This window comes from Sander vitreus, chromosome 16 (genome assembly GCF_031162955.1).
Source record: "Sander vitreus isolate 19-12246 chromosome 16, sanVit1, whole genome shotgun sequence".
Classification (NCBI taxonomy): Eukaryota; Metazoa; Chordata; class Actinopteri; order Perciformes; family Percidae; genus Sander; species Sander vitreus.
The window spans coordinates 15,347,125-15,362,351 of record NC_135870.1 but is presented as its reverse complement, the minus strand read 5'-3'; the positions used below and the strand labels follow the sequence as shown (position 1 = coordinate 15,362,351).

Sequence of the window (15,227 nt, the reverse complement as noted above, 5' to 3'; positions counted from 1 at the left end):
GTGCATCCGTCCAGAAATAGCCTAATTGAGCACTGAACGCTGAGCAGTGACGCATTAATCTGGCATGAGTGCGTCACTGGTGAGGGTTTAATTGATTAGCATGCCAATATTTAAATTTCAGTCTGGCAAAGCTACCTATCAGTGATAGGCAATCAAGGAGGTAACAATGCAATTAAAACGGATTGTGTACTTGTAGCTTAAAGATACATGTTAGTATAGGAGATATAAGAATGTGTTAATGAAATTTAGTAATTTTATTATTGAGATGTTCTAATGATGTCCTGAGTTTCGAAAAAAGATAACCTGTGATCATTATTATTATTATTACTAAAATTAGCTTTAGTTCTGGTGAATATGTAGCACACATAAATTATTAAGCACATGAACTGTGCAATATGTCAATCATGTGATCATTAGAAAATCTGGTGTAATTATAATTATCTAAGGAATCCTCAGTATTAAAGGAGTACAGCTATTTTTTAATATTGCACTCCATAAAGTTGGGGGCCTCGCAAAAGACAGACTATAAAAGCAGAGTCCGAGATAGTCTCTTGTGCATCTCCAGCTCACAAAACACTGGATCCTACAATTTATAATTTACCCTTCCTGTCAGTAAATTCAATTCAATACAATTAAATTGTATTTATATTATCAAATCATAACAAGAGTTATCTCAAGACACTTTAAAGATAGAGTAGGTCTAGACCACACTTTATGATTTACAAAGACCCAACAATTCCAATAATTCCCCCAAGAGCAAGCATTTAGTGCAACAGTGGCGATGGAAAAGGTCCTTTTAGGCAGAAACTTCGACAGACCCAGGCTTGTAAAACAGGCTTTCTGTTATAAATCTGTTATAAATGAAGTCTCAAGCCCAAACCAAACACAAATCTAAATGGCATTTATAACAAAGTCCTGGTCAAATAGTTTTAAATAAAACATGAGGAGTTGCTGAATATTGTATCAAGTTAATAAAACACTTTGCATCTACAGTACCATTTACTTTAACCGTCAGTTATAGTTAGAGAACAACAGCATGTATAATGGAATGGATAATATTTATTAAATGTGTCTGTAATACTTACGCCCTCAGGGCCTCAACAGCCTCATGATAACATTTGTTCCCAGATTCTCTATGGCCCTGACTGGGATTAATGCAGATGTGTAATCTCAGTGGAATGTACTGATCCGAAACACCAGCTGTCCACTGAGAGCATATAGACACCCATTAGTCTCTGCTGAGACAAACCAATACAAATACTAGGCACTGAGCATTTACATTCACATGATGCATCAGCCAATTAAATACTTAATATCAACACTAAGATCACATTCAAAATGTAAATATTCAGTTGAAAAAGGTGCATAATAATATTCTTTTGATACTTATGTGTGTATTAAATTGATTGACTTCGCAGAGTCTATGGTCGCTTTTTGGTTTTGACCAGGCCTTTCTCCACCAGGCAGCGGTAAAACTCCTGGATGTACGTATACACACACTTCCAGTCGGGCTCATTCATCCGGACTAAGTCATCAGCGTCCAGCAGAGGGGGGCAGCCAGCCAGCCTCCTGCAGACAGAGAGAGGGTGTCACCAACCAACTAGGGCACAGAACTGTAAAATCACTTTGTTTTTTTATCTGCAATGCACTGCCGGAGCTTGTTCCAGACAAGATGCTTTTGTTTCTTCATATAAGGAATGACAGCTCACTCTGCAGTGCTGAAAGCCAGCTGGAAATTATCCCTAGGCTTGTTGGGGTTGAGGATGGAGTACTCGAACGCATCGGGGAAGAAGCGGTGTACCAAGGCGCAGAAGGCTATGCCATCTTTCCAACTTGAGGAGAAGTTATGGATGTCCACCCCCTGTTTCAGACCAGAGGGGAATCAGTTTAGATGAAATAGTGGCAGAGAATGAAACATAAGGTGCATGGCTATGTATAGCTCCACTAGGCAGTAATTCACAGACAGAAAAGTCAGGGCATGTTTACCTCATATGGCTCTGTTTTGGCCCTGCACCAGTCCAGAAGCATCTGTTTGACATTTTTAAGATTGGGTGCTACAGCAGGAGGACATTTCTGGGCTGAGGCTACAGCAGGACTGGCCTTGCTGAGAAGAAGAAACAAAGACAAGGAGATACACACAGTATGTACAGAAAAGTATAGTTTGCCTCATCTTTTAACTTGGCAAATGCTTTACTAAACATACAAGAATAATTTGATTTGCAGCAGTCAAGCTCCCATTAGATATTAGGACACTGATGCTGACAGGCTTCCATAATGGCACCACACTAAGTTAGGATTCATCTCACAGTTAACACCATGTTCAGTTTGTGGATGTGGCTACTTAAGTTTAAAAAAAGACTTTTGCATACAAGGCCAATATTGTTTTAATAAAAAGGTAATTATTTTGCAAAATAATAAATGATGCGACTAAGCAAATTATGTGGGCATGTTTGCATTAAAGGAACAGCATTTTTTACTCGTGCTTTGTGCAGCTAATGAACCCGAACATGCAAAACTGACCACACAGTAGACTCACCTGCCTGCTGATGCAGAGGACTGGCCTGGCGGCTCTAACAAGATGCAGAGAATCAAATCAACATCAAGAAGCTCAATCATCATCATTTAAATTAAACATAAAAATATCACAAGGTGTCCGAGAGCATCTTTATGAACGTACTGTTTGTGGGTGGCAGCTGGTTCATGGATGCTCTGCCTATGCTAACAGCTCCACCTGTTGTTCCTCCTTTGCTCAGTCCCTGCTGTCTCAAGTCCTGCTGCCTCGATCCTCGATCCTGCTCTCGTTTATCTAATGAGAGATGGTGGACAATTCAGAAAGCAAGCAAAGCAGTAGAGGAATAATGGATATATTATTATGTTAACTAGCACAGGAGCAAGTATCAGATTTTACCTCGCTTTTTCTTGAGCAGGTCCCTCAATGCAGCACGTATCACTCGTCTCTCTTCAAAATTTGTTGCTTTATCCAGCTAAAAAGACAGTTTTTAAGTAATTATTGGGTTAAAGGTCACCTAATTTAAAAAAAAAAAAAAAAAGTGAGAAAAGGCTCACTGTCAGAGTAATGACTGAAAATCTTCAGCACAGCAAATAGAAAAAGGCTGATTTTGAATTAAACACTAAAGGTCCAATGTGTAGGAATTTCTCCCATCTAGCGTTGAGATCATATATCGCAATCAACTCTCTCTCTCACGCAGTTCAAAGTACGTATTACAGCTACGGTAGCCTTCACGCTTCAAAAAGCCGGTCTCTTGCTCTTTTCAATATCCTTTTTCTTTTTCTGGGCGAAGAAGAAGACTCCTGTTCCTGAAATTTTGAATACGTGTGGTCCTCCATGTTTCCTTCTTCAAACTAGCCGGGGTCGGGAAGCTACGATACCCATTAGCTGCATTAGCAGCACCTGTGAGTTTACCATGTGACAGCGAAAACGCGAAAGGCGGAGCAGTATGTCCTGTATGTCCCTTACCGGCTAACGTATTTCAAGATGGTGCATGAATATGGAGCATCTACCCCAGTTCATGCGAATGCAATAATATAAAAGGTCAAGCCAATAGGAATACTTGGAATTGATGGTGGTGGTAAATATTCATGAAAAAGGACAAGTTTGTGAACGGGCAACACAGATTTTTATAATGAACAACTAAACACATTACACACTGGACCTTTAAGATTATCTGTAAGAATTACATTTTTTCTCTTTGCACAAAGGCCACTCCCTCCCTTACAACACTGTTTGCATGATACACATACATGATGGTAAAAGACACAAACTCATTGAAAGTAACATATCATTGGCTCACCATCTTGTTGAGAACCTCTTCATCCTCAATAGCAGCCAGTTCTTCGCTGGTCATCGATGCTGGTCCAGCATCAGTTTTTGACTCCATGTCTGTCCATATTTAAGATACACACATTTCTTGAGAATACTTAACAGGACAGGAACTGAAAGACATCAAGTAAACACGCAGAACCACACTTGGTCTTGTGAAAATATAAAGAGGCAAAAGACCTTTCTCACATGTCAATGCAGCAACATAGCCTGAATAATCATATTTTTATCATTTACATAGAATTTAAAATGTTTGAATCATTTCCACAGATCTGATACTTTTAGTTATTTACACTTAACAATGTGCAAATGTCACAGAGCATAAAATCCCATTTAAATATAAACAGTTGTGTTAGTCCTAACAGACACAAACTGAGCAGCTGTGCTAAGAAATGTTTGTCTTACTGAAGTACCCCTCAGTGTATCTCAGCAACAGGCTGAGTGCAGCACAGAAGGGTCAAAAACACGTACAAATATAGTAATGTAGTGGAACGAGACCATTACTAAAAGAATCTGATAACAGCGTAAAACTATGCGCTCAGACACAGTGAAAAAGGAGTCGCAGTGAAGCCTAATGGCACAAGATGGGAGGAATTAAGTCATAAAAATGTGAAAAAATAGACTGAGATAATACTGATTGGTGGCTGTTTGAGGTGTAGTGTCACTCACCTGTTTTCAGGATGCAAACTTGTGTGTTTTGTGGAAAGTCTTTGGACTTGTTAGAAGTTTTCAGCCTCTCCTCGATCCTCCTTTAGACTTGTCTGGGGAGCTGCGAGAGCTCAGTCTTGACATCACACCTCACAGCGCAGTGCTTCATAAGGATGCATGTTTGGAGAGCGAGTGGAGGTTGCTTACATGAACCACCCAAGATGGGAAGGAGGAGAAGTCTAGGTCATCCTCGGCAGAATCTCTCCTCCTCTTGTCACTGCATCCTTGATGATGTCACATAAAACTTTACAGGCCCAAACTGTATTTTGTATTTGTTTTTAATCACACTTTTGACTTTGTTACACTTCATTTGGAAAACAAAGAGTTAACAAGGGAAAAAAAAGTGAGGAGCACTGCCTTATTCAGGCAAAAGGTTGACCAGTGGCATCCTGTTTACAAAAGTAGAAGAATCTGTACAAGAGAGGGGAGAGCTTGCGCGCGCGCACACACACACACACACACACACACACACACACACACACACACACACACACACACGTTTTCGTCTGCTGTGAATCAGCTCTTTTAACTCTTTTGTGAATGCAAAATACACTAAAACTAATTTAGTGTTTCAAAGTTAAGGTAGATTTAGAGAACAATCTAATAAATCAGAAATCAGACAAATTGCTCCACCAAGTGGTGAACACTCTCACAACTGCTTCAAAATAACCTCACGCTGTATGACAACAGGTCCGGTTTCACAGCAGACACTTTTGACTTGTTCTAATAGAAAAAGCACAGGTGTTACTAATACGATTACTAATACGTGTTCTCTTCAAGTGTCCCAGTAAGTCATGAGAGTGTGACGGAGGGACAGCATGCACAATACCAGGACCGTGAAACTGAATCAGCTAAATTGTATTCAGACACATTTTAAATGATCATTCACACCAGTGCTTTAAATACTGTGACATGTCAAAATAAGACCTGTTTCTGGAAAGGCATGTACTGCCGACAAAATTAGTGGACTAATCGGTCAGTAGATTGACAGAAACTGTATCAGCAACAATTTAAATAAGCAATTACTTGTCATTTTATTAAAAACAAAACATTCACTATAGTTCCAGCTTTCCAATGTGAGGATTTGCTGATTTGCTACATCATTTCAAAATTAATATGTTCTGTACTGTTGGTCAGATGACACAGCATTATAAATGTGTCACTTCTGGAATCTGACATCTGGGAACCTTCAATGGCTGATTTGCACAGTTTTATAGACTAAATGCTTCATCAAAATCAACAGATTAATCGATAATTAAGATCATCTTTTGTTGCATACCTAAAGGCAGCTTTATCTGAAACATTTTCACCATCTCAATGTCTTGTATATTCCTGAACGTTATTGAATATTTTAACATGCAAATGGAAAATTACTGTTTGAGAATTAAGTTAAAAACTAAAATCAATCAAGAACAAGTAACAAAAGGTTAAAAAAAAGCCTTCATAGCCTTTAAAATATGTAAACATGTAATTAGAAGTCGCACGTTTTATCAGAAGGTTGAAAAACTAAAAAGCGAAAGAAACCTAAATTAAAACTTACATTTAATAAAAAATATGTAGGACGTATGACAGTGAGACTCTAAGTAATAAGGTGGTTTGTTTCGTAATTTTTTTTATTGTACCAGTCCATTGTTTTTTTTTTCAAGCAATTGCAGATCATGTGTATATGAATCGTTCATATTGTTGCCCCTAAACAGAAGCACCTGCGGCTGCTGTTGGCATTTGAAGTATTAACTAAAAAAATTGAAAAAAAATGACAAAAACTCCTTTCTTATCTACAGTATGTCTAAATAAGGCATGAGGCAAATGTTTAATTCTTAAACCAGTACAGCTTAAACCAGCCATGTATGACTATAAAATACATTATTATCATAAAATAACTATTTACACCAAACTAGCTTTGCAAACAATTAAAACCAGTATGTACACAGGAACCGTAGGCTTTGAAGGCATCATCTTCATACCTCTGAAGTGCAAAAGTTTCTTTGCCCCACAATTAAAATAATCTACTCAACATAGTATCCACGAGAACACGCAGCCAAACCTGCCAAATTTCCACAAATCTGTGATTGTTAAATGAAATTATAAAACCAAATTTAAAAAAATGGCCACTGAGGCTGATCATAGGATATGATTATGCTTTAAAATGTTGATATCTACTGACACAGTACAATCCAGCACATGCTGCAGGTTTCTTGTGGTTGTTGAAAAGCTGCTTGATCTCAGTCCAATATTTAATAATCTATAAAACACAAGGGCATAACAAGTCCAACAGCTGAGGTATCCAATAATGTAAAACCAGTGAAATGATCTGCTGTACATATTCTTTAAAACATGTAATTGAGAATCGCTGACATCAAACTTTAAATGCGTCATATCTTTTGTTCCACTATTTTTAACTAGGATTTATGAAAAGCATATTGGGTTTATATATGATGCTCTAGAAAATGCAATATTATGAATGGCACCCTTGAAATATTAAATGTGTGTGTGATACATTAAGTAAAATCTTAGCATACAATCCTGCCTGCAGTTATTCTTATGGCAAAATATGCAGAAAATGGGGCAGGTGTCATGAAAAAAATCTTTGATGGCTTTGTTGTCGTTGTCTTGTGAAAGCTCAAACTGTAAGTGAGAAATTATCATGTGTGGTCAATGACAGAACCAGTATTTCGACACAGTGTGACCAAAAGAACGGTCAAAGACATTTGGCATATCATATCATATACATGTAGAAGGGGGTGCACAGTAACAGACATCCTGGGTCATTTAAGATTCTTTCAGTAGCAGCGGAATGCAGTCTTCCGTTTAGTATATCTGACTTTTCTCTAAAAAGGGAGGAGAGAACAGTGCCGTCTAATATTACATGTATGCATGTGCAAGACACTTGAGGACCAAAATCCACAGCACTGTTAAGCCAGTGACTGCTATGACCATTCAAAAATAAATACTTTCTTCCACATAAATAAAATGTTTTGTCACAAAATAAAATCATGTCAATAAAATGCTTTTCAAATATTCAGAGAAAATATACACCGTCCAGCAGAGGTATTTTTTTTTTTCAAGATGTGCTGGTAACCAACTGTTTTTTTTAAATATCCCCCACAGAAATGGACAAATTAAAACTTATAGATGACATTGGTTAGGATTTAAGAAGCAACCTTAAAGGACATCTCAGTCGTCTTTTTCCTCATCTCTTCCACAGGGAAAAGACATCTAAAGTTGAGTGACACTCCTTAGAGAACTTGTGAACCTAATTATCGAGGAAAGCTGCAGTGAGCGTACGGTTGATAGAACTAATTGGACTAATTCTACAGAGACCGCCAGAGGACAAAATCTAGGCCTTAAGTGGGAAGCCACAGTGAGGATCATAACGGAGGACAAAACACTGAGCTCAGGCCTCCTTTTTTTAAAAGTGTGCTTCAGTAGAGGGGAAGATGTTGGCTTTGTCCATCATTGGAACTTCTGCCTCTAAATAAGAGTTGTAGCATCCTTATTTAACAAGCTTCCTGCTTCACATACCAACAACAAAAGCTGCCAAAAAAAACAGTACCCTACCATGACATGGCCAGGTGAATGTCAGGTAACAGTACCATTAATATATATTTTTAATACAAATTGTGCCCGTTCAGATTTGAGGCGCAGTGCTATCTGAGCCTCAACGTCACACAAGGCTCTCTGCAGCCTGCAACATCCACGACAGACACCCAAAACATTGATTAGAGCCCTCTGTCAATAAGAACATTTTCACAGTGGAGTAGAATGAGTGACAGTTTGAATACCTCATGAGGTAGCAAACCGTTTAGTGTGCTCATGCATGCATATAGCGCTATAGGCTGTGTCTGAGTGATTTACAGATGGAGGAGAGAATTTAACCATCACAACCTTGTCCTTTCTGTAGACACTTCTGGGTTACCACCGAAAAAAATTAACTGGCACAGTGAGGAAGTAAAAAAATAAAATAAAAAGTTCAATTCAGTGTTGATGGCCTTATAAGGTCACACACCTCTGCTGCTCTTGACCACTTACAGACACACAGGGCAGAAAACTACAGCCGGGGTTTAACATTTTATTCTCTCCTTCATCCTTTCAGTTCAGTCTATCTTGTCATCTTGTTTCCCGTCCGTTCTCTGCTGATGATATGTTGCTTCGGGTGCACTAGCTTTGTCCAAGTCCTCTCCACTTGTAGTGTTAGAATCCTCCTGTCTGGACTTTTCAGCTTTGGCCCTGCGTGCGTCCAGGAAGCTGACGATAAACTCGGAGTTCTGATAGATGAGCATGCCAGACAATGTCAGCACCGCGCCGGCACAGCTGAGGGCGGACAACTCGCTGCCGAAAAGCAGCTGAGACAACAGCAGGTTTCCCACCACGCTCAGGTTGCCGAGGATATGCAGAGTGACGGCAGAGGTGAGTGTGATGACGCTGCAGCTGGCCAGGTTGTACATGACTGAGCCCAGACAGCTGAGCAAGATAAAGACCCACAGGTGGCGGTCGTAATGAAACGGTGACTCCAGCACAGCCCAGTTTTCTAAGGCCAGAGCTGCCACGGTCAAGATGCAAAAGCTAGGAATGGACATCAGGTAGAGCAGGAACACAGAGCTGATTTTTTCCTCCTGAAGTAAGATGCCTGAGTAAACAGAGAATGTATACAGTGGTTACAAACATGACATAGGGTTAATTGACACAGACAGTGTGTAAAACAAGACTTTTACTGGAGACCTTTAAACAACAAGGCGTGCAGTACAAAGTGTGTTCAAGAAAAGTAAACTTATCAAAAAAAAAAGGAACAACAACAACAACAACAACAAGAACAACAACAGCAACAACAGCAATGACCAAGTGCTAGTTTGTCTTTTAGCTCATAGCTTTAGCGGAAGACTGTTAGGTTGTATGTCCTGGTGTTGGAATCCTCTACAGTAAAATACGGTCACACTTTACACCGTTTAGCTGTTACTAGCTAACGGTAGGCTAACATCAACGTTACCTGTTCCCAAGTGTAACGTTAGCGTTAACCAGAGGGACATGCAGCGATGCTTCTGTTGCCTCTAACGTCCGTTTCGGAACATCAGAGAGCAGCGCAGACATTTAAGTGGCATCGAAATGAGGCACCGAAATCCACGTTGCTATTCTGTCCCTTAGATACCGGTCGTTTAGGCACCGGTGCCATATTAGCACGGGAGTTTAACACGCGCCGTCACGTTAACAGAAAATAGCGTTGCCTGTCTCTTTTCACGTAAACCCTCCAAAGAGATGTATCAGCCTACTTTAAGTAGCAGAGACAGTAAAAATGTATTTCACACTATTATGGTTAACCTTTGCAATTGATCCACGATTCACATGCATTCCGAACCGTGAATGTTGATCCGTACAGACCACGGATCAACTATTGTATATCCGTATATCTAATACCGACTCTAGAGGCATAGTGGGAGAAACAAAGTGTCTCCCCTGTGCTTTCTGACCACGGTTGGAAATCTGTAGCAGGAAAAGTTAACCCTCTCCTTGGTTTCACGTTGTTTATGGAGAAGGAGAACCAGGAACTCAGTAGGGGGAAATGCAACGCTACCAAGCCGCGACGTGTAGTTACATTTTTTTGAGAGGCGAGATGTCAGGCTACGGCGTAGGGTCGGTATCTCCACATATATACGTACGTAACCACAGCGTCGATTTAACGCAGCAGCATAAATCAGCCTTTAGAAAGGAAGCATAAAGAAAGTTAAGCTAAGTGTAAGTGACGCTAGTGAAGCTAGCTAGCTAACATTATCAATATGTCCCTCTACCAAAACTCTTTAGAAATCTTTTCACCCCTCACCCAAAGTGATTTAGCGAATATTATCCATCCATCCATCCATCTTCATCCGCTTATCCGGGGTCGGGTCGCGGGGGTAGCAGCTCCAGCAGGGGACCCCAAACTTCCCTTTCCCGGGCCACATTAACCAGCTCCGACTGGGGGATCCCGAGGCGTTCCCAGGCCAGGTTAGAGATATAATCCCTCCACCTAGTCCTGGGTCTCCCCCGAGGCCTCCTCCCAGCTGGACGTGCCTGGAACACCTCCCTAGGGAGGCGCCCAGGGAGCATCCTTACCAGATGCCCGAACCACCTCAACTGGCTCCTTTCGACGCAAAGGAGCAGCGGCTCTACTCCGAGCTCCTCACGGATAACTGAGCTTCTCACCCTATCTCTAAGGGAGACGCCAGCTACCCTCCTGAGGAAACCCATTTCGGCCGCTTGTACCCTGGATCTTGTTCTTTCGGTCATGACCCAGCCTTCATGACCATAGGTGAGGGTAGGAACAAAAACTGACCGGTAGATTGAGAGCTTTGCCTTCTGGCTCAGCTCTCTTTTCGTCACAACGGTGCGATAAATTGAATGTAATACCGCACCTGCTGTGCCGATTCTCCGACCAATCTCCCGCTCCATTGTCCCCTCACTCGCGAACAAGACCCCAAGGTACTTGAACTCCTTCACTAGCGAATATTAGCTATACATATTAGCAAGTTGTGTATACTGTATGTTTCAGGGATCTAGTTTCAGTTGTTTGTCAGTTGTTTGGTCTGCTCCTGGTCTTGACTCAGCCTCTCAACCCCCTAAAGTCTTGGTCTTGTCTCGGTCTCGATACACTCTGATCTTGGTGATGACCTGGTCTCGGCTTAGGTGGTCTTGACTACAACACTGGTAGGCGCTAAGGCAGCTTGAACACTCTTCACTCACTGTAAACACTTCCAGAAACATGTGCACTACTTAGTGTGTCAGAGAAAGTTAACTGTTACAACAAGTGAGAGAGGATGAAAATAGTTTGTTGAAACTTGAGACATCGTCCAGCTAGTTTGGCACCTCAGGATGTTTGTTTGTCACTGAGCAGCTTGTACTAGATTATTTGAACTGATGACCTGATAGTCACAAGCCTGCCCCTGAAACCGTGAGGTGCCCCTCTGCTCCTCCACGTACAAAGTATGTAGCATTACATCCTTCAAAACTGAATATCTGCTTTAGTGTTACGTAACAATTAAATGCAGGTCCCGTCTCCATATATGCCTATATTTATTTTTAGAAACTCATTACTTTCTTTTTTCTTCTCCGACCACTATCCAAATGTTGTACAGACTGACGTTAGAGAAACTAATCCTCTGCACACTGAAACCAACTTTAAAGGAATTCCTTCCACAAATGCTTCCCTGAAAGCACTGAACATTAGATAAATGAGTACATTGGATAAGTTAAGTGAAGGCACTACTCAGCCTATGACATCAATTCAAGAAAGGAGTCTGTCTTTTTCCCAGGAGGTTCACTTTTTTCACTATAGCCACACAAATGTTTTGTACTGAAAGTCTATAGTTTACTTTGTTTCACTAGGATAATCCACTCAATACAAAGCAACAAAAAAAAAAATATATATATATATATTAATTTATAAAAAATGAGTCAAGACATTTTAAAATGTTGTTTCTGAGCCAGTTTCTTGAATGCAGTTTGTATATATAGTTTATTCGGAAAACAGAAACATGGGTGGCAATGTTACCAGTCAGACAAAGGATCAGCATGTTCCCAGGGTGTGTAAAAACCCCTCTCATTCTAATTCATAGACTATTGATGTTTGTATCATGTTCCCTAAGAAACCAGAAAATATGCCACTGTGACTTTCCACCACAATGTGTGGGTGTGTTACTGGAATGAGAGGTGAATCACTAAAAGTTCTAGGACCACAGAACGGGGGAAACACTAAAATAACCTCTGATGTTTGTGGCATGAGATTCAATTTCCAGTAATACACTTTTTTATTATTATTTTTTTTAAACTTACAATGACTTCTTTCTATAGCGACATTAAAAACACAACAAAATGTAAAGTCAACAGTTGGTACTTACTCTGCTGAATGGACTTGACACCCCTCAACATGGTCGCTGCAAACACAAAGAAGCAGCCGGTCTGATCAAACTGGACCTCTCCCATGATGCCGAAGGAGGCTCCCAGGCAGATGGGCATCATGGCTGTGTATTTGAGGATGTGATGTTGTTTGCCCAGGATTAATGTGGAGATGGCCAAAGTAAAGAGCGGGGTGGTGGTATAGATCATTTGTGCAAACGACAGCTGGACGTAGTTCAGACCCATGTTCCCAAAAGCGATACTGGCACAAAATGTCAGACTCAACAGGAACACCTTACATTTTGCACTGTGGGTCAGGTCCTGCTCCTCAGCCCCTCTGTGGCGGATCACCCGCAGTTTGATCAGCCCATAGTCCACCACTATGGCTGTCAGCATGTGCAGCGCCGACAGCAGCAGAGGGTACCTGAAGTTGTAAACGGCAAATATCCATTTGTTGAGGCTGGAGATGGTGGTTCCCGTCACCAGCCAAACAATAACAGCTGACAGCAGATGGAGCATCTCTGCGGGTGGCCTCCTTCTGCCGCTCTCTTGCAGAGTCGCCTCGCATTTTGAGAAGCCATCGGCGTTGATCATGTTCGTATCATTGTCCTCTCTGAAAGAAAAACACATGTTGAGTTCGTACCTCTCATCTCTAACTGAAATGTAGATCAAACCGGCAAGTTTGGGGCTAACGTATAATTCGCGTAAATAACCTGCGACACAGCTGTTTTTCCTTCTCTGTAGTGGTAGCCAGTATTTACTGTTCAGTAAACCTGAATTTTTCAGCACCGCCTACAGACACGTGTTTCTATTTTGCATGACTGGCTTGTGTAACTTACTCCGTGCAGGCAAAATGCCATATGTTGGACCATAAAAACAGACGGGGGAGGAATGAGGAGAGCTGTTCAGGGCGGGCTGAAAAACAGCACGCGCTTTCTCCGCGACTGAGGGGATTGGTTATTCTCCTAGCTAATACATGCAGCAATGACGGCGACGACTTCAGTAATGCACCAAAAACCTCAGCACTGTAGTAAACAACATGGGGCGACTTAGGTAACGATACTGGATGTGCTTGTAAATTAATCTTATAAATATCAGACATCGCAGCAGTAGCTCATCTTACATGGGTAATTTTCTCCACGCTTTAAAAAGCAGCTTACTTCATTGCCCGATGAGATCTTGTGATTTCCTTTCCCAGCACTGTAGCAGAGGGAAACCCTGACGACTCGCACTATGTTCGCCTGTTACACCACACAACATGTAAAACGTTAGTAAAACGTTTGTTTGACAGCGGTTTCATGCTGGGCGTCTCGGTAACGTTAACACAACGAGAGAAAAACAGTCCCTTTGTCTGACAAAATAAAAGGGTAACGTTAACGTTAAGGTGGGTTAAGGTAGCTGACCTCTGCTACGGACTGTCACTTGACACCAGCTGAATGCCTTTCTGCGCTCGTGCTGTCATGCTCTCATAATACATCCATGGTCATGCTAAGGTAGCGCGCACTTCACTTGTTAGCTAACGTAAGGGTTGTTAGCTATAAAACAGTTCTTATAACGTTAATACGTCCATGATCATGCTAAGGTAGCGCGCACTTGTTAGCTAAGTTTGTTAGCTACAAAACAACAACCGTCACTCTGACTCGACGCGGTGTTAGCCTACATTTGTTAAGTGGACATTAGCTATACTACGACTGTGACAGTAACATTTTCTGAGAATTTGAGTTTCGTCGTTTTTACCTTGTTCTTCGACGAGTAGCTACATTGACAGCACTGGCAGCATCCCTAAAATCTCCTTCAGTCGATCAGCTTGCTGTCAGACCGGTGACAAGCCGAGGCGGCGGACGCGCTGTGGTGTCATTGGATATTATGTTTAAAGGGCCATGCCGCTTATTTATGGGCGGCCGCATGCATTGACATACTGTACATGTTTATGGCTGCATGGTGCAAGCTGAATGCCTTTCTGTTATCATATGAAGTGTTCAGGGTGAGATAGGAAGCATACAGTAGCTAGCAACAGCAGGGTTTAATTTGCAAAATGCAAATAATGACCTATAAAATATGCACATTTTCTTTGTTTGACTTAAAGTAACAGGAAATTGGAGACATCACTACAATACCACCATCCCATTCAACTCAGTGTTCCTTCCATGCACAGGCACATACTCTCACTACAGTTCAGACAAAGTATAAATCATCACATACAACGAGGAAATGCAGATGGTTTACTTTTTCTTTGATTAAATTCACCATGGAGGAAAATCAATCAAACTACTAATACAAAAGTTCAGACCAACCAAATCAGTCTTATCCTGTACCATCTCTTAAAACCTGTATTCTGTTTGTTATTGTTTTGATTTTGTTATGAACTTTGTGGAGTTTTAAAGGTACCACAAATATAAAATTATCATTTTATATAGTTCTGGGAAAGAAGCATTTATGGAAAGTCTAGATATCCACATTTCCTTTAGCATATCTTAAAACTTAGTTAGCACACCTTTTATTTATCATCAGATGAGGCATTTCTGTTGTCTGGTTTGTTATTTTGCACTTATGACAGCAGCTGGCATTCAACCTCAAGATTACCAAGATAAAGATGAGGGTGGTGATGGTGCAGTGGATATGACACATTCCTTTGGTGTGGGAGATCTGGGTTCAATTCCCACTGCAATACATCAACCATGTATATGTACATATAGCAACTGTAAGTTGCTTTGGATAAAAGTGTCAGCTAAATGACATGTAAATGTATTGTTGGCCTCAAGGCATCATGACAGACACTGTTTCTCTGGATATCTTCTGTATCATCTGTCCCTTG

At 40.9% G+C, this 15,227-nt stretch overlaps 2 protein-coding genes across 2 annotated transcripts; both read right to left on the bottom strand.

Annotated features, from left to right (window-relative positions):
• Positions 1 to 778: 778 nt before the first annotated feature.
• On the bottom strand, positions 779 to 6,040 carry smtna (smoothelin a). Its single transcript, XM_078271387.1, has 8 exons — positions 4,511 to 6,040; positions 3,813 to 3,901; positions 2,909 to 2,984; positions 2,678 to 2,806; positions 2,537 to 2,570; positions 1,987 to 2,104; positions 1,710 to 1,861; positions 779 to 1,569 (listed from the first exon to the last, which is right to left on the bottom strand). Exons 2-8 carry the CDS (start codon positions 3,897 to 3,899, stop codon positions 1,422 to 1,424), a joined length of 744 nt encoding a protein of 247 aa, XP_078127513.1. The 5' UTR covers positions 3,900 to 3,901; positions 4,511 to 6,040; the 3' UTR covers positions 779 to 1,421.
• A 294-nt stretch (positions 6,041 to 6,334) lies between these two features.
• On the bottom strand, positions 6,335 to 14,261 carry slc35e4 (solute carrier family 35 member E4). The gene is made up of 3 exons (XM_078271386.1): positions 14,150 to 14,261; positions 12,415 to 13,025; positions 6,335 to 9,176 (listed from the first exon to the last, which is right to left on the bottom strand). Exons 2-3 carry the CDS (start codon positions 13,004 to 13,006, stop codon positions 8,644 to 8,646), a joined length of 1,125 nt encoding a protein of 374 aa, XP_078127512.1. The 5' UTR covers positions 13,007 to 13,025; positions 14,150 to 14,261; the 3' UTR covers positions 6,335 to 8,643.
• Positions 14,262 to 15,227: the final 966 nt, after the last annotated feature.